We start from the raw sequence: 20,290 nt of genomic DNA, 5'->3' as shown, positions 1-20,290 counted from the left end.
TATATTTAAGAAAACATAGATACGTTGTACAAAACTGCTCACAGGGTCACATGTATCGTGTTGAATTGGTTGCTCTGTTGGGTGACAGGATTACACAGGCACGTTTATTTTGCTCATACATAAATAATAAATGTTTATTATGTTGTTACTTGACCTGAAGTAAATGTTCAATAAAGTACCTAACAAACGAGCAGTAACAAAGTTACAGCCTAAAATCCCAGTGATAATAATGGATCCACACAAAAGATATCATTGAGACAGATGGATCAGCAAGATAAACACGATATAGTTCCTCTCTTTGATAAACGATTCATTGGTACAGATGTTCATTTCTGGTCTGACTTGTTCTCTCTTGCTTTGTTACCTTGGATACTGTAATAGTATTAAATATGAAACCCGAATAACACCATAAAAATACACAAATCTGAATGCCTTAAAAGTAAAATGACAAGGTTTTGTCAGACGTAGTAACAACAATTGAAAGCTGAAATTATGTTTCTCATGTAACATGCAAGAGGCATATTATGTTACACTTTTCCAAAAGAAGAGCACAATATTTCACAAAAGCAATCTACTTAAATGAAAGTAGCATCTTAGAATGAAGTGAAGACCTTTTAAAGGATACGTGTTGTTACAGTGGAAAGAGCACATGTGGTTCATGTTAATACCACAGATAAAGCTCTCCAGAGCCACTTCAGCTGTAAACGTACTGGCCTTCTGAGTATCACAAGCACATGAGACTGTTATTGATTTTCACAAAAAGCTGTTTATTGTGCATGCAATTAGACTAGCATCCCCCCCCCCCACACACACACACACACACACACACACACACTCTCCTGATTGACTCATTCAAGATGTTCAGTGGGTCATTTTTAAGACTGAAATACACTCAGTGTATCTCATATCCAGGAGGTTGAGAATACTCATAAGATTCCAACATATTACACCTGATATCACGACATCGTGAAGTAATGTCCTGAGAAATGTATTAAAACATCATCACATCATCACGCTGACATTTTATTCTGTTCACAATGTACAGAATATTTGATTCCTTTTGAAGTTACCATGGAACTTTCATTGAGTGTTGATTCTGTTGGTCCTTGTGGACATAAGTGGTCGTGTCTCAGAGCACCAGAGTCCCTTTAGAAAACCTCTCATTTTACTGAAGCAGGGTCTGACAGTCTTCTCCTCTCAGCGCCCTCTATTGACCAGCCGCCACTGGTCCTGGGTCTGTCCAAGGTGGACTGGTCTCTGCTGGAGGATCTGGGTCTGTCCACGGTGGACCGGTGTCTGCTGGAGGATCTGGGTCTGTCCACGGTGGACCGGTCTCTGCTGGAGGATCTGGGTCTGTCCACGGTGGACCGGTCTCTGATGGAGTCTGAGCTGAAGGAGGTTCTGGTGAACCTGCATGAGTTCATCTGGTTTCACCAGAATCCGACCCGGTGGCTCCGATGACGAGCATCAAGAATAACTCTATAGAAACAGACCATCTTCTCTCTGACGGTGTCTTTACTGATGGAGGTCTGATAGAGGATCAGGACTAAACTGAGACTGGTTCAGAACCAGTTAAAGGTTCCTCACAGTAACTCTAATCACATTTAGTTTTCGTTAAATGTTTCTCTTTCTGTTTCAAACACTGTCCTCATAGATTTTCTCTTCTTCCATCAAATTTAAACACTCAAAAGTGAATCATATCACATCGGTTCAACTGGTTTTAGGTCTGGCTCTATGTTAGAACCACATAGAGAGCCATTATTAGAAAAATCACTCCATTTACAGCAGGTTATTAAGACATTACTTTTGTCTTCCTTTTTAATTTGAAATGATTTCATTCTTATTCGTTTTATTTGGGTTTTTTCGCAGACTGTTAATCATATTACTTATCTCTTTTGTTGTTTTCTCCTGCGACTGATGATCACTTTATTGACCCGAATGTGAATTGCATTGAGTTGTAGCCAATAGACTTAAAACATGTTGCTTATTGTCATCTCTTTGAGATATGTTTATAATGTAGAGCTGCAACAATTAGTCGATTAATCAATTCATTTACAGAAAATGTACCCGCATCAGCAGTCATTGTTTTAAAGACAAATGTGAACGTTCTTCGGTCTCTGCTTTCTGATTTTCTTTGTCTTCTTTGATTATGAACGAAACCTCTCTGGGTTTGAACTGTTGTTTTGAAGAAAGAAAAACATTTTACAGACCAAAATAAAACTTGAATAATCAAGAAAATAACAGGGAAATAATCAATAGTTTGCAGCCCTGATATAATGTGGAAATGCTTTTATGACTGCATTGAATTCTACTAATTATCTTTGCTGTAACAAGGAAATAATGTTCTTTATTTTGATGAGTTGTTTGTGTTATAATGTCATATATCTGCTTTTTACCATGTAAAGTGCCTTTGAGTACCTTTCAAAGCATCATACAAATAAAATGTATTTTTATTATGATATAATGTGAAAACTATTAGCTTTCAGTTTTTATTTGCATACTGAAAAAAAACTACTTATAAACTTCATAAAACTTTGGAATAACGGGTTGAAATTAACAGCAGTTACACATGCTGACCGCTGGGTGTCGCTGCAGAATTGAACCACTTCCCCTGCACGATCCGGGCAGAAACGTCGCACTCTCTCATTGGCTGTTGGCATCCGGGGTCAAACGGCGTTGCGCATGCTCAGATTGCCCTTTTTTTCTCCTGTTTCCGAGACTGAAATCTGTCAGATCAGCGGAGCGTGCAAATCCCTTTGAATACCTCCTAATATCGCTCAGAGTTTTCTTCCCCTAGTCCACGCGAGAGACTCACATCTCAGCCGCGTGCAGCCGGAGGAACCAGCAGAGAATGACGAGCAACCTGAAGCGGAAAGAAGACAGTCAGCAGCTGAATGGAGGCGTGAAGCAGCCCACATGGAGCAAAACCTTCAACAGCACCGCGGTCTGGGAGGAGAAGGTCAGCCGGTTACCCTTTTTGGTTTTATTTATTCTAAAGAAAACCCGTTTCCCGGTAGTTAAAGTGTCGCCGCTAGGGTTAGTATTTTAAAAAATGTATTATATGTTATAGTATTTATTTAGTAGTTGGGATTAATGTGACTCAGCTGTCAAATCGGAAGCAACACCGTTAATCCTCTCTGCGGGTTTAAGGGCTTTAATCATAAAGAATATAACCTGTAAATCGACATGTTGGGTTAACTAAACAATGTTGGTTGTTTATGACTTCCTACTTATTTCAATTCAAGAAATTAAGTTCGTTAAACTCATTTTAAAAGGGTGTATTTCATACCAATATAGTTTGCTTTCATTTAATTATTTCTTAATTTTGAATCAATTAATTGGCTAACTGTTAAAGTGGCAACATCGAATATGATTTATTGAAATAAAAGTCTGTTTATTACTTTATATTTGGTGATGGTAACACAAATGTCTTGTAAACAGTGCTTACAAGATAAGTAGTAATAGTGTTTGATGTCAATTCAAACCAGATTTTCTTTGTAGTTTAGAGGATATGATTTATATTTTGTTTCATATTCTCTTTATTATCGACCCAAGGTGTTCCTCGTCCCAGTGTTTTGGTATATTTTTGTAAAAAGTAAACAATGAAACACCAAAGAGTAGTTTTACATTTAGTACTGCATTGTTATTTGCAAGTGTCATCATTTAAAGTGTTGATTGTAAAATATATGTTATTTCTGATTTAAAGTTTTGCAATATTTATATATTTTAAGTATTACGAACTGGGTGTCTGTGGTAAATAAAAAAAGCTGTATTTTAGTTTTTCTCTATTTTAAATGCTCAAAAAAATTGAATTATGCACAGAATTAAAAAACATATCATGTCAGTGATAAACTCTGAGCACGAATCCTTTTTGTTTTCACTCAAATATAAATTGTGAACCAACCAGGACTGAGATGTTAAGATGTGCCACAAGATTAAATTATGCTTCCAGTTCAGCAGTCTGGAGCCTCACTTCAGCTAAATATCCTGACAGCTTGTCCTATTTTAACTTATGTTTTAGTGATTGGAAAAACCATATGTTCTTATTGCAGACACAATTCCTAAAGTCATATCTTAATTTAAGAAATCCTCCACTGGAGGAGAGGAAAGCACACGTTTTTAAAATATATAAAATGTGTTGACAGTCTATCTATCCATTAATACACGGTCCGGGGAATTTAAAGTGCCATAAGTTTTGAGTTTCCTTTAAATCGTCACATCTCAGTGACCATGTTGTTCCTCGTCTTCATATTCTGAATTCAGTACTGTTGTGTACTAGCTAGCTAGATTGCGCTGATAGATATTGATTAACAGACAAATGAAAACCTTCAAGATGGCCACTTCTAAGTCTGGAAATGTCCAAAAAATGGCGAAAAATCCTCAAGTTGAGCGACTGGAGCTAGAGATTGCTCGACATTTCTACGAGAAAACAAATGCTGAAACGATGAATCGAATATCTAAATAGTTTTCAGTTAATCTTCAGTTGATCTTTAAACTGATTAATAGGAGAAACCGACTTCTTCTCACACACACACACACACTGTCTACTGACACTCAAACGATTTTGTCGACTCGTCACTTAAGTGGATTTACAGATCTTTAAAACTGGTTTTGTGTGCTCTTCCACAAAAAACAGTTATTACCCTCTTGTGTCTACCAGAGTTGTGCTCATACGGTTCTTATATGAATAAGTCATTCAGCATCAAAAAAGCATGAACAAAAGACAAATTATCGACAGAAATTAGACCCAAAGACAGATTAGTTGAGCAGCCTTATAAAGCCCAGAGAGAGAACCTGTAAGGGAACTCTGATGCGTCATGTATTGTGTGTTGTTCTTCTGAAGTCAGTTTTGGCATTTAAAACGATGACCGGTACTTCTATCTGTTAAATCGAGCTCATGTATTCTTCTTTCACAGGACGAGTTCTTAGATGTGATTTACTGGCTTCGGCAGATCATCGCGGTGATCCTCGGTGTGATTTGGGGCGTCGCGCCGCTGAAAGGATTCCTGGCAATCGCCATGTGAGTATCCTGTCTCATCGACCGACCCCGGTGGTCTCTTCTGAACACAGAGACGCTTTAACGTTTGTTTTCCTCGTCTAGATTCTGCGTCATCAACGCCGGCGTCCTGTATGTTTACTTCAGCAGCTTTCAGCAGATCGATGAGGAAGAGTACGGTGGAACGTGGGAACTCACCAAAGAAGGCTTCATGACATCTTTCGCTCTCTTTCTGGTGAGGATGTTATTATCTACGGAAATATAAAATATGCTGAATTCAGCTTTTTTGGCAATAGAGGTTCAAAATATGACCAATTTGTTTCTGTCTGTGGTTTATTTATATATAATATAAATGTTTTCTTCTTGACCAGGATGTTGATGGTTTGAGTTAAATGAACGTATATATTTGGTTAAATACATGTTATTGTTGTATTTTTTAAAAAATATGCAGAAATCTACAGACGTAAACAGACAAAGAAGTAAAATAAATGTTTTATTTCCTCTAGTCTGAAAGAAGACGTGTTATGGAAGCAAAATAGCCCAACATCTCAAACTGAGCAGAACAGAACACATTTGTTTTGTCTGTCGTGTCTCATCTTAAAACCAGGTTCCTGTTTGATGTTTTTCAGTATTTGGTGTTAAGAACTTGTTTTATTTCGTTGAGCCTGTTGTCAGGCAGCTTGTATTGAGTTCTCTGTGCTCTGAAGTGGAGCATTGACTCTGACTGTCGGTGTGTCTTCTCCTCACCAGGTGGTGTGGATCATCTTTTACACAGCGCTACATTTCGACTGAGACGAACCCAAGCGGGACACTAAATACGAACATTTCAGTCGATGTGAATCGTCGAAGGACGGAGGAACTCCACGGCTGGAGGCGCGTCAACGCTCCCAACATACAGTATGACTTTTCAGTGTGCAGTGCATCGTGGGAATCCGAGATCCTGCAAGACCACCGCGACGTCCGAGATCTAGTGCGGTGGCTCATTTTCTAAGGCCCCTCTTCATTACACTTACATTTATTTACATTAATATGTCCTTGCTCACTTCATCATCATCAAAACAAAACACGAACGAGTAGTTTGGGCTGCAGCTCTGTGTGCGATGGAACAAACGAGTATGAGTCGGTTGACTACGGGCCCTTTCTACATGAATGCAGGTTTTAGACTGTAAAGATAACAACCGGTGTGTGTTTTCATCCCGGCTGATGACCTCGTGTCGTTATTCGGGTTCAATCAGTCCGTGAGTGGGAAGTGTTGCCTTTTTAATTAAGCGACAAAAACGCAGCGTTTTGGATGAATACAACTACCTGTAGAGGATTGTTCCTGTGGCTTCACTGTTGAAGGAAAAAAGAAAAGTCTGAAATTTCACTCCAAAATGTCTTTTAAAGGAAATAATCTGATGCATTAGTAAAGTTAGACGTGCATGCCGTGTTCAGACTCGGAGCGACGAGCCGCTCTGTGCATCCAGGTGTCATTCTATCGATGGCATCAGTGAGCAGCGTAGAAATAATTTAATAAATGTGTTTTATTCTCACGTGTAGCTTCCAGATCAGTCTTACTTGTTTTTGAAATTAATTTAAAACTTTTGTCTTGTAAATTCTGTACAATGTCCCCTTTTTGTCCCGTCCACCTTGTATTACAGATGTATTTGTACTTCTGTTGTGTATCTCGTTTGATGACGACGCGCGTCTCAGTATTTTATAGTGAAGAACTTTTAAAAGCGCTTCTTGCAGAGTTCTTGTAATCGACTGTTCTGTTAGAAAGGATTGTATTTTCTGATCAAATCTTTTGGGAATCATTAAACATGGGCTTCATTTGGCCTCCATTTTCAAAGAGCTTGTCTTTTTCTTCATCATTTAAATATAGACGATATTTTATGTGTTGGTTTTGTTGATTGGAATGCATTGATCGTACTATTTGCTTTAATGCTACCTCCATAATATACAAACACAATTCTGCCAGAAAACAGACGCAGAAGTGATAAAATCGAAATACTCGCAGTACGTCAAAATGATACCACACAATAGTAAAGTCGATGAAGTAGTGACATCTTTTACTTTACAGTAGAGCTGACAATGAAAATAAAACAAGTTGAAGTGGTGCATTTGTCAAGTAGAGAAACATTCGCAGTAAAAAGTACTTGAAGTATTAAAAGTTAAAGTACTCATTGGTCAACATTATTACTGTGTAAACAGCATTTTAACTACTTCATTCACTGTCTGTGTATTCGTGTTTAAACCTGGTCTTCAAAGTAACTTCAGCTGTCAGATAAACATAGTAGCGTGTAATGGAAGTAAAGTACAAGTACCTCTAAATTATACTACATTTTAAACCTTCACTCACTTGGTCAATCGTCTGAATTTTGACTTAGTAACTCATAACATAGATTTACTTCTCGTCTGTATTTCTGCCGCTGTGATGAAAGAACAAAACTAACTCAAAATACATATTGTCTTTACTTGCTCAATATTTTATAAGTATGTCCTCATGCTGAGTCATTATTGTAATGATCTAACTTATTATTTAGAAATACTAAGTCATGTCATTTTTTAGACACTTAATCACTATTTTGTGATACTAAGTCATGAGATACTGTCATTACGTTATTTTGAAATATTGAATTATTGATAGTAAGTGATTATCAGATGTTAACTTATTATTGTCAAATGTATATTTTCTCATTATGACTTATAGTATGTTGTTTACACCATAGTGGCATAGGGGCTTCCATAGTAAAGCTCTTTTATTCTCTTTCATATATTTTTGAACATTTTTGTTTTTAACGTTTTGCTGCAGCAGAGTTGTTTTTGTTATGTTTCACACATGAATCAGTTCAGTATGTATTCAGTACATTTACAAATATATTATCATTAATACTTAGTATTATTACTGTATTTGGACTTTTAGCTGACTACGCATTTGGCATCATTCATAAAAATATATATAGATGACGTCAACGCGGAAGAACAAAAAAAGAAAAGAAAAGAAGTGACGCCGTAAAGCCATATTAAAAAAAAAAGGAAAGAAAAGTGACGTAAATCCAAGATGGCTTCTCCCCTCTCCACGATGAAATTTTGGAAGCCGGGTAAGTACGGTTAAAAAAAGAATAAATGAGACATTTAATGCGATTTCTTTCTGGTGTATATTCAGTTACGTTCAGCTGCGCGTGGACTTCCGTTGGTCTCGGTCCGGTGTTAGTTGCGTTCAGGGCAGCTGCGTGATCTCCGCATTCCGCGGAACGTTAACGTTCAGCGCTGCGGAACCAAAAGAAGTATAACCTGCCAAAATAAAAACGCACAAAGAAAGTACGACGGCTGCGTGAATACATGCGATGCAAAATGTTTTCATGAAGAGGGGTTTTCATCGGCTTCATTTTATTTTCATTTGCACTAAAAGCCCCTCAGGAATCCGGTCAGCCTGCTCACGTTTAAATAAAACATCTCCACCATCTGTTCTTCTGCTGCAGGGTCGGAGGCTCCGGGGATCTCAGAGGAGCGGGATCTGAACACGGAGACCACCGGATCACCGGTCATCTTCAACCCGCACACAGCGCTCTCCATAGAGAAGCAACGGCAGAAACTCCCCGTTTTCAAGGTTCCACAATCGCCCCTGAACGTCACATTTAGTGTGTTGAACGCTGTTTGTTTAGTTATGACCTTTTTATTTGTGTTTTTGTGTTGTTGTACACTAACAACACTACTAATCGGTGCAATATAAACACACTGTGCAATACAAAAAATATTGTCGATATATATAATATTTTAGTTATTGTGGATTTGGTACTTCGTTAATATTCTTTACTGTTTTGTTACTTATTTACTTATTTATGATACTTGTTTAGATTTTTTACTATGTCTCTTGTTTGCACTATGCACCATGCTGCTGTAATCCTGTAAATGTCCCCACTGCAGGACTAATAAAGGATTATCTTATAATATCTCATATTATCTTACCGTGTTGTTATTTGTGTCCCATTCAGCACAGAAACAACATCTTATACTTGGTGGAGAGCTTCCAGACTGTCATCGTCGTTGGTGAGACGGGATGTGGGAAGACAACACAGTTACCTCAGGTTGGTGTGGTTTCATACATGCAACATTCTGCTGCTATTTATTATGTGCTACACTACCAAAATATTCTTTATATTCCTTATCATTTCTGCTATTATTAGTGACACTGCTGCTACTCTCATTGTATGCATGATTTCCATCACATAAACTAAATTGTAATTGTATCATGTTGTTCATTCTATACACTCATTCTGTTTTCTTTCTTCTTATTTGTACCCTGTTAGATTTTGTAAATAATAAAGGAAGATGACTTTTACAGAAGGATATCCTTCGTATCAGAGCAGGACTAGTTACAGATGAGCATAGTAGTGCTGATAGTACATCACAGCTTTAAAGGCAACACAAATACAAGAGGGTGAAGTAGCGTCAGAGTGACGTGAATGTAAGCGTTGCTGCAGTGGACTGATGCCCTTCATGTGGCTTCACCTCCACAGAGGTTTTACATGACCTTGCATTGATGCTGAGTAGACTTTTTTTTTTTTTTTTTTTTTTTTTGCGCAGAGTTCGCTCGATACAAATTCTGCTCTTCTGCAACATCAGTGTCTCTATCGCACTCTCCTTTAAAAAAAAATCTGCCTCCTTTCAGTACCTGCTGGAGGCGGGCTGGGCGACAGAGGGGAAGGTTATTGGAGTGACACAGCCTCGACGTGTGGCCGCTATCTCCGTAAGACCTCCGCCGACGTCCTGCAGGAAATTACGTTTCACACTGAAGGACAGCTGACACAGTCTTTATTTTTCCTGCTATTAGGTAGCTAACCGTGTAGCGGAGGAGCGGGGGGCCCTGGTGGGACACGAGGTGGGCTACACCATCCGGTTTGACGACTGCTCCGATCCCCACGCCACGAGGATCAAGGTAAACCCCCCCCCCCCCCCCCCCCCCCACACACAGATGTTTAAAGTCTTCGCCTCAGGCTGTCCCGTGTTTGGTTCCTCTTGCAGTACTTGATTGTGCCTCGTGTGCTTCAGTTCCTCACAGATGGCATGCTGGTGCGGGAGATGATGGCCGATCCTCTTTTGAAGAAATACAGGTACGTGATTGTAATGTCGGGTGTTTTATATACATGTTGGTGATGTTTTGAGTTGTCCTAGCACACAGAGCACAGGTGTGATTGGTAATGGTAACCATGGTTCTGTTCTGTCGTCATAGAAATAGAAGAGGAGTAGAATGTTCATGTTTCTCTGTTGTGCTGTTCTCCTCAGTGTGTTGATGCTGGATGAAGCACATGAGAGAACCCTGTATACAGACATAGCCATTGGCCTACTAAAGAAGGTATTTCAAGAATTAAACTTTACTATTTCACTCCAATTTATACTTTTAAAATGAATCCTGGAAAGTCGGTGACTTCTCTTCAGTTTTAAACCCTGACTCTGACTTCACCGTTCTTCTTCTTTTTCTTCTTCTTCTTCTTCTACAGATTCAGAAAAAGCGGGGAGACCTGAGGCTGATTGTGGCCTCCGCCACTCTGGATGCCAAGGTGACAGCGTCATTAAGATGAACAGATACGCTTGATTAGCCGGAGCAGAGAAAACAAAGACAGACAGACAGAGGAGGAAAGAAAAGAAAAGTTGATGCCGGGTCAGATCTCGTTGTACTGACATCTGCAATACTCTGATGAAAGGAAAGACACAATCAGGCCACGACTGCACTCGGCATTAAACAAGTCAGCTGAACTGCCATATCTGACATCTACAGTGTTCTCTGTGTAAATATCTACACATGCATATTATTTAGTTATACTGCGGCACTAAGTTGCATACTTTTCTTTCAATAAGATGTGGATTGAAAGCAGCAAAAGTACTTCATTGCTGCAAAACATTGGGAAAATACCATAATCCCGAAATGCCTCATGAGTGTTCCCTTTACTAACTGCATTATCACCTTCACCTGAAGAAATTCCACGACTTCTTCAACCTGAACGAGTCCGGGGATCCCAACAAGGACACGTGTGGGATTCTGACAGTGGAGGGACGTACCTTTCCAGTGGACGTCTTCTACACTGTCAGGTAGTCGGCACACATAATCCCGTCTAATGATTCCGTGTAATTGTTTTGTGTGACCGTGACGTGAGCTTCTGTTCGCTCTCAGTCCCGTCCCAGACTACGTGAAGGCCACAGTGGAGACGGTGCTGAAGATCCACGAGACGGAGGAGGACGGAGATGTGTTGGCTTTTCTCACCGGGCAGGTTAGTGGGCAGCTATCTCAAATCAATAATTAAATAAGCCCCCAAAACCACATTTCTTCAATATATATGTGTATTTAATAGTGTTATTGATGGATTGAGGTTCTAATCTTGACATTTTAGTGCAAAGTATTTGAATTCTACATATTATAAACATGCATCATAGCGTCTGGTTGAAACATGGCTATTGCAATTACATCTCTGCTGTTACCTGATCTGGAGGCAGGTGACATATTTGGACACATAGCTAGCTAGCACTAATGCTAATCACGAGCATACACATAGCTAGCATTATTGCTAATCACGAGCATACACATAGCTAGCACTAATGCTAATCACTATCATACACATAGCTAGCACTAATGCTAATCACGAGCATACACATAGCTAGCACTAATGCTAATCACGAGCATACACATAGCTAGCATTATTGCTAATCACGAGCATACACATAGCTAGCACTATTGCTAATCGCTAGCATACATATATTCCAGCCTTGCACGTAAACTTAAAATCACACATTTTGAGAATAATTTATACTATATTTTTGGCACCACAACAAACCGTTTACAGAACTTACCTAACTGAATTAATAACAATAGTCAGCATGCTAGTGATTAGCATTAGCATAAGCTAATTGAAAGTGTAACGGCCATTATGAACGGTTGGTTAAAACAGTTAAGTGAAGCTATATGTTAAGGTAACGTAGACCAAGCTCAGCAGTTCATGTGGTTCATGTTATCTTCTGTAACTGTAGCATTAAAGCACGGTGGAATTAGCAAGCGAGCTAACGAGTCAAATTTAGCCAATTGATGCCTCGTCCGCTCAGTCTTGTCACAGTGCAGGAAAGCACATGGCTATCTCCAGACAAGCAGTCATCAACACTGATTCACCAGATGTCATAATGTGCTGATGGCTTCATTTAAACTGCACATTTTAATACTTCCTTTTACGTTCTAGAGACATTTTTTATTTATTTCAAGGGTAGAGGCATTTCACACACAACTCTTCAATGATTTAACTTATTGTAGATTGTATATAATTACACCGGTGTCCCATTTGTTATGAGCCAGTCTTTCTTCTTTGTCTTAGTTCTTATCATTGTCCCTTTATTTACTTTTCCCCTCAGGAAGAAGTGGAGAAAGTGGTTTCCCTTCTGCAGGAGCAGGCCAGGTCTCTGTCACGTTACGGCATGAAGAAACACCTGAGAATCCTGCCCATGTACTCCGGGCTACCATTCGCCGAGCAGATGAAGGTGTTTGAGAGGACGCCCTCAGCCGTTCGCAAGGCAAGTTTGTTTTCATGTCTTCCGTAGAGAGAAGAAATCTGATTTAATTTGCATTTCCATTATTTGGCATTTTCCACTATTTGGCATCCAATCAATGCCCAAAAGCATCAGGCTAATCAGACGGATTTACGATTTAATTTCACTTTCATTCCATTTAAATTGCTGAGATGTTGGTGGTGGTTCAGAAGTCTGTAACTGGCTGAAAATAACTACATTTATGACATTTATTCGAGTGGATGCATTTTAACTCATAGAACAAGATAATTAGTTGACATGAACATTGATGATAATAATAATAATAATAATAATAGTAATAATCTTTATTTATGAAGCACATTTCACAGTTCAGAGGGCTGTACATTTAAAAAACAAATACAAACATAAAAGCTTCCTTTTACAGAGCATGCATTGTGCACATACATTTTAAGTGTAATTAATAAATGAAGCTAGAAAACATTTAAATTACAAATAAATACACAAATAAATAAGTGTAACGATATAAAAGTGTTTAAATACATAAAATATATATATATATATATATATATATATATATATATATATATATATATATATATATATATATATATATATATATATCACAGACAATATACATATATATCTATCACAGACAATATTTGTTGCACATCTCAAGAAGCCCTTCTATATTTTGGGCTATATTTTAAAACAGCAGAGATTCTAATTAATAGATCACAAAACTATGTAACATCATGACTTCCATATATGGCCTCTTATTGCAGCTCAATCAACCACATGTGAAGTGAAGAATTCATTCTTATAGAGCGACGACGTGTCGTTACACAAACCGTACAAGCGTTGACATTAAGAGACTATAAAATGGTAAAATAGTGTAATTTAAAAACGGTTCACTTATTCCCGTCGTGTGTTTCCTCCAGGTTGTGGTGGCCACTAACATCGCCGAGACCTCCATCACTATAAACGGAGTTGTATTCGTCATCGACTGTGCATTTGTGAAGCTGCGAGCGTACAACCCTCGCACTGCCATCGAGTCGCTGGTGGTCACGCCCATCTCCAAGGCTTCAGCCAGCCAGAGGGCCGGGAGAGCCGGACGAAACCGGCCTGGGAAATGCTTCAGACTTTACACAGGTGTGTGTGTGTGTGTGTGTGTGTGTGTGTGTGTGTGTGTGTGTGTGTGTGTGTGTGTGTGTGTGTGTGTGTGTGTGTGTGTGTGTGTGTGTGTGTGTGTGTGTGTGTGTGTGTGTGTGTGTGTGTGAGGTTTGTCGAAGTGTTGTAGAATATCGAAGGATTTGTGCATTGTTGGCATTTGTGGCAAAGTGTCTGTCTTTATGCCTCCGCGACAGCCATGCCCACAGGCGTTATGTTTTTGGGTTGTCCGTCTGTCCGTTCTCGTGAACGTGATATCCTCCAAACACCTTCAAGGCATGTCTTCAAATTTAGCACAAACGTCCACCTGGACTAAGAGATGAATCAGGCGGCAACCTCCAGGTCTGGAAGGTGAATCCAATGCTTCTTGTCTCAAACCTGCATTCTCTCTAGTGTCCACCAGGGGGCGACTCCTCTGGTTGTCCCTGGTGGACATTAGAGAGAATGCAGGTTTAAGAAGTCTGTGAGAAAATGACTCTACTTCTCTCTTGATTTATTACCTCAGTAAACATTGTAAACATGAGTTTATGTCTCAATCTCTAGTTTCAAGTCTTCTTCAATACAGCATGATGTTCATTTAGTACATTATGGTCCATTTAGAGTCACACAGACCATAAAGCAGGGGATGCTTTTAGTCACCTAAAAATGTCTTGTTCAGCGTTCGGTTGTTTTTCACTCCACCCTCTCGTGTCACTTCTGGTTGCAAAAAAACAAGATGGAGACGGCCTAAATGCAGAACTCGAGGCTTCAAAACCGTAATCCAGAAACCAACGGGTCACAGTTACTACGTCCACTTCTTATATTCAGTCTGAAGGACGAACTGATTAGAGTTTCGTCGTCAAAGATCACTGACCTTTTTGTCCATAACTCAATAATTAATATGCTAATTGTGACGGCTTCAATCAAATGTCTAAGAGGACATGAAGTGATGACATTTTGGACAGACAATATAAACTGTTTGGTGGAGGCACACAAACGCGAGGCAGTAATCTGAAGTCGTTGTTCCCCTCCCCATGTTTCTTATTGCGTGTGTTCCTCTCAACAGAGGAGGACTTTGAGAAACTGCCTGCCTCCACTGTGCCAGAGATGCAGCGCACCAACCTGGCCCCCGTCATCCTGCAGCTCAAAGCGCTGGGCATCGACAACGTGCTGCGGTTCAGCTTCCTCTCTGTGAGTCGTGATGTGTTCACCCGCTGTGAACGGAATTCTACTTTACATTGTAATTAGCGAGAATGGGCCCAGTGGGGGGGGGGGAAATGTGTGTCTGTGCTTTAGAAGATGTAACAACAAGACTTCTCCAGTAAACCACATTCTGGTTTAATCCTGTTTTTCAGAGTTGTGGTCAGAAGTGTTGTTGGATTAAAGTGTCTTTGTATCTTTGCAGCCTCCTCCAGCTCAGACCATGGTTCAGGCTCTCGAGCTGCTCTACGCACTGGGAGGTAAGAGACCAGGCTGTCAGCAGGGTGGTGCATTAAATGTCTCTGTTTACGTAGCTGTACCTTCTGTTCTGACTTCCTCCTCAAGACCAGAGAGTTGCCTTCAAAATAAAAGCCTCTTGTCTCAGGCAATTAAAAAAAACCCGCAACAAATGCGGGCTCTATTCCTTTCTAGAGCCAGATTGGGTGATTTACAAAAGGGGGGCTGTCCCTCAACCGCAAGACTAGTGTTCAAAATTCTGTGTCAGCAAGCATCGACAAGCGAAGGTGTCCCTGCACATGATGCAGGATCTGAACCAGGAGCGCTTCTCCCTGCAGGTCTGGACCACTACGGACGCTTGACCGAGCCCATGGGCGTGCGGATGGCAGAGTTCCCTCTCAGCCCCATGTTTGCCAAGATGCTCCTCGAGTCGGGAAACTTCGGCTGCTCCAAAGAGATTGTTACCATCGCAGCAATGATGCAGATACAGAATATATTCGTTGTGCCGCCCAATCAGAAGAAAGCTGCCGTAAGTGAAAACGGGCTTTAAAAAAACAAAACGGGAGCATGTGGTGTTTTCTGGGCAGAAATGCTTTGTCAGCATAACAATACTTTTTTTTGCCATCTCACCCTGCAGGCCCGAGAGCACAGGAAGTTTGCAGTTGCAGAGGGAGACCACCTCACCATGCTGAATGTGTATGAGGCTTTCATGAAGGTACAGCGTGTGTGACTGTGTGACGGTGACGGGGTTTGCAGCACTTTGGGGGGGGGGGGGTTGCAAACTCAGCAAGAGTTTAGAAAAAGTTGGTTCCAGACTGAAGACTGTTTCCTCTTTGCTGCAGCACCAGAAGAGCTCCCAGTGGTGTCAGGAACACTTCCTGAATTATAAAGGTCTGCTGAGGGCTGTGACGGTGCGAGAGCAGCTCCGGCGTCTCATGAACAAGTTTAAGGTGCCGCGGACTTCAAGTGAAGGTTTGAAATGAGTCGTGTTTGTTTTATGTGGTGATGGACTGAGAGACATGTTCAGACGAGGTGGCGAAAGCAGCTGTTGGGTTTTTTCATTCTCGTTGATGCGAATGAGAGATTTGTTGAGCGACCAAAAATGTTACAATTAACTTTCATGACGTGAAAACACATTGAAAGAGTTTAAGTTGTAAGACGAAAACACGGACAACTCCCAGACCGGACAACATGGTAGAGACCTGTCAATCAGCGTGTAGCCCCGCCCTAAAGCATCCCCTGCTTTATGGTCTGTGTGACTCTAAATGGACCTCTAAACAACCAGAGGAGTCGCCCCCTGGTGGACACGAGAGAGAATGCAGCTTTAACACACGAAGCACTGGCTTCACTTTGCAGACCTGGAGGTTTCCGCCTGGAAGGGTTTTGATTTTGGTCGTCAAAGGTCATTGACCTGACAAAACACGTTTGTCATATGCTTATTGTGACAATGTCACCCAAATATCTAACAGGATAAATGATATTTTAGACGGACATGGATGTAGACTATGTGCTACGTTGAATGCATCCTTGACAAACTGTCCTCACTGAATTAAAGCTGTATTTTGACACATTCCTTGCTTCTTGTGTTTTGCCAGGTGACCCTGACGTGATCTTGAAGTGCATCGTTTATGGGTTTTTCTCCAACGCCGCCCGAATTCACCACTCTGGCTCCTACCGGTGAGAGGGCCCCCTGCTGTTAACGTTTTAACGTTTCTCAATAAAAGGAATTGTTTCAGCTTTCGTCAACTTTTTCAGTCACGTGACTCACTCTCGTTGTCCTTCATCCCTTCCAGGACTTTACGAGACGACCGCGAGCTTCACATCCACCCAAACTCTGTGCTGTTCGGAGAGAAAGCTCCGAAATGGTGAGCTCATCTTCCTCTGCAGTAATGCTACGTTGCTCCCTTGTTCTTGTACCTTCATGGTGAATTTGCATTCGTTTGGATTGTCATGTATGCTCCCAGACTACACAGTGTTTGCAAAGCTACATTTAAAGTAGGACTTTCCTCCACCACTCGTACGATTTTGTCGACTCATCAATTAGTTGATTTTAACGACTGATCCGTAGAAGTTTCTCCACAAAGAATCACACAAAAGCGCAACTTAAAATCGTGTGTTTCCCAGAGATGTGTTCATAAGTTTCTCGGAATTAAAAGCATAAAATCAAATGACAAACGGCAGATTAGTCGACTAAAAGTAACGTAAAGTGTCTCACGTTGTCTCTTCTCCAGGGTTGTTTTCAATGAGGTGGTGCAGACGGCGAAATACTACATGCGCGACGTGACGGCTGTTGAGTCGACCTGGTTGGTCGAGTTGGCTCCTCACTTTTACAAGCAGGCCAAGGTAAGTCACAGAAAGCAGCTCCTCGCAAGGTTCTAAGAAGGCCAGTTCGCTGTTGTGGCTCTGGCCAGTGACCGGTCTCAACAGCACTCGTCTCGGAATAACAGGACTCTTGTGATGTGACGTGAACTGTGTCCTGTGCCTTCGTCTCTTTCAGCATGGCTCAGTGGCCAGCAAGAGGTCCCGGGTCCTCTGAGTCTCACCGGCCTCATCGTGTTAAGACCCATTGAGCCAAAAGAAGGAGAGACTCCCTCTCACTGTGCTCCTCTCCACTCCATTCTGTGTAAAAGGATGTCAAATATATTTGTTGTCCACCTGCACAAACCCTCCCCTCCACACTTGAGTGGCTGTGTCAGAATGGGATCAAGTGGATATATTTTTGACATCAACACACACACACTCACACACACACGTAGTTTCTATGTGACGAGGATGTTCACGTGGTCGACCACCTGTATGTACATAGTCGGAGCAGGCTCAGGTCCACACCTGGTTCTTCTTCATTCTTTTTTTAGCTGCTGTATATTGCTGCTGCATGATAAGTGATGGAAGACAATGGTCCGTGAGGACGGTTCCCTTTGCCAGAAACGCTGTCTCCGGGTTAATTGCGTCCCCCGTAGCCTGGGTGCCTTTATGTTTGTGACGGGTTCACTTTATCTCCAGTTTATTTTTGATTTCTTAACTTTCTGCACTGTAACACAGAACGATATATATAAATATAAATATATATATATTTATATTTATATTTTCAGGAAACGGAGAAACGGATACTGATACTGTGAAAATAGCTGCTTTATTTCTTCGATCCTGGTTTTCCATACGCAGTGGCCTTGTCACCACTCTGTGCCAACCTTTCTTTTCACGTTTCTTTTAATTTGATTTTTAAAGACGGAATGTGAAAACACACCGAAGCATTGTAAATGAAAAGCTGTGAAATCCAAAAAGAAATGAAGTGCCATCTGTTCCTGTGGTGACAGGAAGTGCATTCAGACACGCGTTCCGGAGCCTCGACGGTAACGGCAGCATCCGTCCCATCGCCGCCGCCGCCTCTCCTCTCACGGTCTGCTGTGCTTTTTGGCCCTTCTTTGTTGCCGTCCACGTCATCCACCAGGTGTTCAGTAAAGCTGGCCAGTTATTTGTGATCTACGTTCCATATTGACGGCACGTCGTCTCCATTTCCTGCTTTTTGTTTATATTTTGTACTTCACGGTTTTGATTTTCCTCGAAGCACCAGTCAGCAGTTTATTAAAGGTTTGTCATTTGCTTTTCAAACTACATTTTTCACTTCTGCCTGCATGTTTTTTTATTCATAGATCTGGTTCTTGAGGTTACTGCTGTAGGTAGATGAAGAGAACTCAAACCACAGAAGACGACGCCACACCGTAGATCGGCAAACCAACTCAAATTAGATGCAGATACAAACGAGGGGCCTTTGCATGTGAAATGGTACTCTGATGTAGAATATACTCTTACGATCACCTTGTAGGACCTACTGCAAACTTGTTTATGCCGAACTGTCACCTGACATTTCTTCCTCACATCCTCAAATAAAGCCTTATTGTCATGCACCGGGTGTTCACTTTCTTTTCCACTTACAGGTTTTATTTTATTACAATTGCTGAGCACGATTTTAAAAACGGGACTCAAGACATGACACTCAATTTACACAAGAAGCAGAACACCTCAAATCTACTGCGAAATGAAAAACCTCATTCAAAAATATACAATAATCTATTTAAATAAACGAGTGACGCTGTTGTGCTCAATCTGAAACACTTCTAACGATGAAGTCCGGGTTTGATGTGTCAGCGATATTGTACATGAATATATTGACCAACACACAGGACCAGTACTGCACACGGATGAAAGTACTTATTTCTCTCCACATTGTACAAAGAACAGAATCTGGAACATAAACACAGCAAAATACAGGTTTGGCTAGCTGGATGACGTCATGCTAATAACTATTCAGCTTTTTAAAACAACGGGGACGTGAGACATGAAGCACCTGCTGAGACATGATCTATAGTTATTAATACATCATTATATATATGTGTGTTTTATATTCTAGTGAATATTATTATATGATGTATATATTATACAGAAGATTATTATATGATATATATTACATGATATATATTATATGATATATATATTATATGAGATGCATATTATATTATACAGAAGATTATTGTATGATATATATATATATATTATATGATATATATATATATATTATATGATGTACATATTATATTATACAGAAGATTATTATATGATATATATATATTATATGATATAAATATATCCATCCATCCATTTTCCTCCGCTTATCCGGGGTCGGGTCGTGGTGGCAGCAGGCCAAGCAGGCTGATGTATATTATATGATATATACATTATTATATTATACAGCATATTATTATATGATATATACATTATTATATTATACAGCATATTATTATATGATTTATATATTATTATATTATACAGCATATTATTATATGATTTATATGTTATTATATTATACAGCATATTATTATATGATTTATATGTTATTATATTATACAGCATATTATTATATGATTTATATGTTATTATATTATACAGCATATTATTATATGATTTATATATTATTATATTATACAGCATATTATTATATGATATATACATTATTATATTATACTGAATTCCCTGTGAGGGTGACAAAAATACGATGTCCTGATGTGTTTATCAAAGTGTTATTTACTGCTTTTTTTCATGTTGGAATAAAGGTTAAATATTTAACTGCAAAGTAGTAATGTGTGTTTGATAATCTTAATTAAGTTGCATTAAATCATTCTGGGATGTTTGCTGGAATTG

At 39.9% G+C, this 20,290-nt stretch overlaps 2 protein-coding genes across 2 annotated transcripts; both read left to right on the top strand.

Annotated features, from left to right (window-relative positions):
- Positions 1 to 2,710: 2,710 nt before the first annotated feature.
- Positions 2,711 to 6,820, top strand: rab5if (RAB5 interacting factor). The gene is made up of 4 exons (XM_079273971.1): positions 2,711 to 2,959; positions 4,917 to 5,020; positions 5,102 to 5,231; positions 5,747 to 6,820. Exons 1-4 carry the CDS (start codon positions 2,852 to 2,854, stop codon positions 5,786 to 5,788), a joined length of 384 nt encoding a protein of 127 aa, XP_079130097.1. The 5' UTR covers positions 2,711 to 2,851; the 3' UTR covers positions 5,789 to 6,820.
- A 1,196-nt stretch (positions 6,821 to 8,016) lies between these two features.
- On the top strand, positions 8,017 to 18,999 carry dhx35 (DEAH-box helicase 35). The gene is made up of 21 exons (XM_079273652.1): positions 8,017 to 8,079; positions 8,461 to 8,588; positions 8,974 to 9,066; positions 9,651 to 9,728; positions 9,813 to 9,917; positions 10,031 to 10,092; positions 10,265 to 10,334; positions 10,480 to 10,539; positions 10,956 to 11,068; positions 11,151 to 11,247; positions 12,374 to 12,532; positions 13,447 to 13,657; positions 14,721 to 14,845; positions 15,060 to 15,114; positions 15,430 to 15,620; positions 15,729 to 15,806; positions 15,934 to 16,063; positions 16,687 to 16,768; positions 16,885 to 16,956; positions 17,323 to 17,434; positions 17,589 to 18,999. Exons 1-21 carry the CDS (start codon positions 8,040 to 8,042, stop codon positions 17,625 to 17,627), a joined length of 2,100 nt encoding a protein of 699 aa, XP_079129778.1. The 5' UTR covers positions 8,017 to 8,039; the 3' UTR covers positions 17,628 to 18,999.
- The last annotated feature ends 1,291 nt before the right edge of the window (positions 19,000 to 20,290 follow it).

This window comes from Melanostigma gelatinosum, assembly GCF_949748355.1.
Source record: "Melanostigma gelatinosum genome assembly, chromosome: 8".
In the NCBI taxonomy this organism is placed as follows: domain Eukaryota; kingdom Metazoa; phylum Chordata; class Actinopteri; order Perciformes; family Zoarcidae; genus Melanostigma; species Melanostigma gelatinosum.
The sequence above is the reverse complement of the archived record's forward strand: the minus strand, read 5'-3'. Positions and strand labels throughout refer to the sequence as shown.

Bases quoted from the DNA above. Each gene is read 5' to 3' on its own strand.
- rab5if (XM_079273971.1), top strand. From the start codon at position 2,852: ATGACGAGCAACCTGAAGCGGAAAGAAGACAGTCAGCAGCTGAATGGA. The intron at 2,960-4,916 runs GTCAGCCGGTTA...CTTCTTTCACAG, and splicing joins CCGCGGTCTGGGAGGAGAAG to GACGAGTTCTTAGATGTGAT. The intron at 5,021-5,101 runs GTGAGTATCCTG...TTCCTCGTCTAG, and splicing joins GGATTCCTGGCAATCGCCAT to ATTCTGCGTCATCAACGCCG.
- dhx35 (XM_079273652.1), top strand. From the start codon at position 8,040: ATGGCTTCTCCCCTCTCCACGATGAAATTTTGGAAGCCGG. The intron at 8,589-8,973 runs GTTCCACAATCG...TGTCCCATTCAG, and splicing joins AGAAACTCCCCGTTTTCAAG to CACAGAAACAACATCTTATA. The intron at 16,064-16,686 runs GTTTGAAATGAG...GTGTTTTGCCAG, and splicing joins GCCGCGGACTTCAAGTGAAG to GTGACCCTGACGTGATCTTG.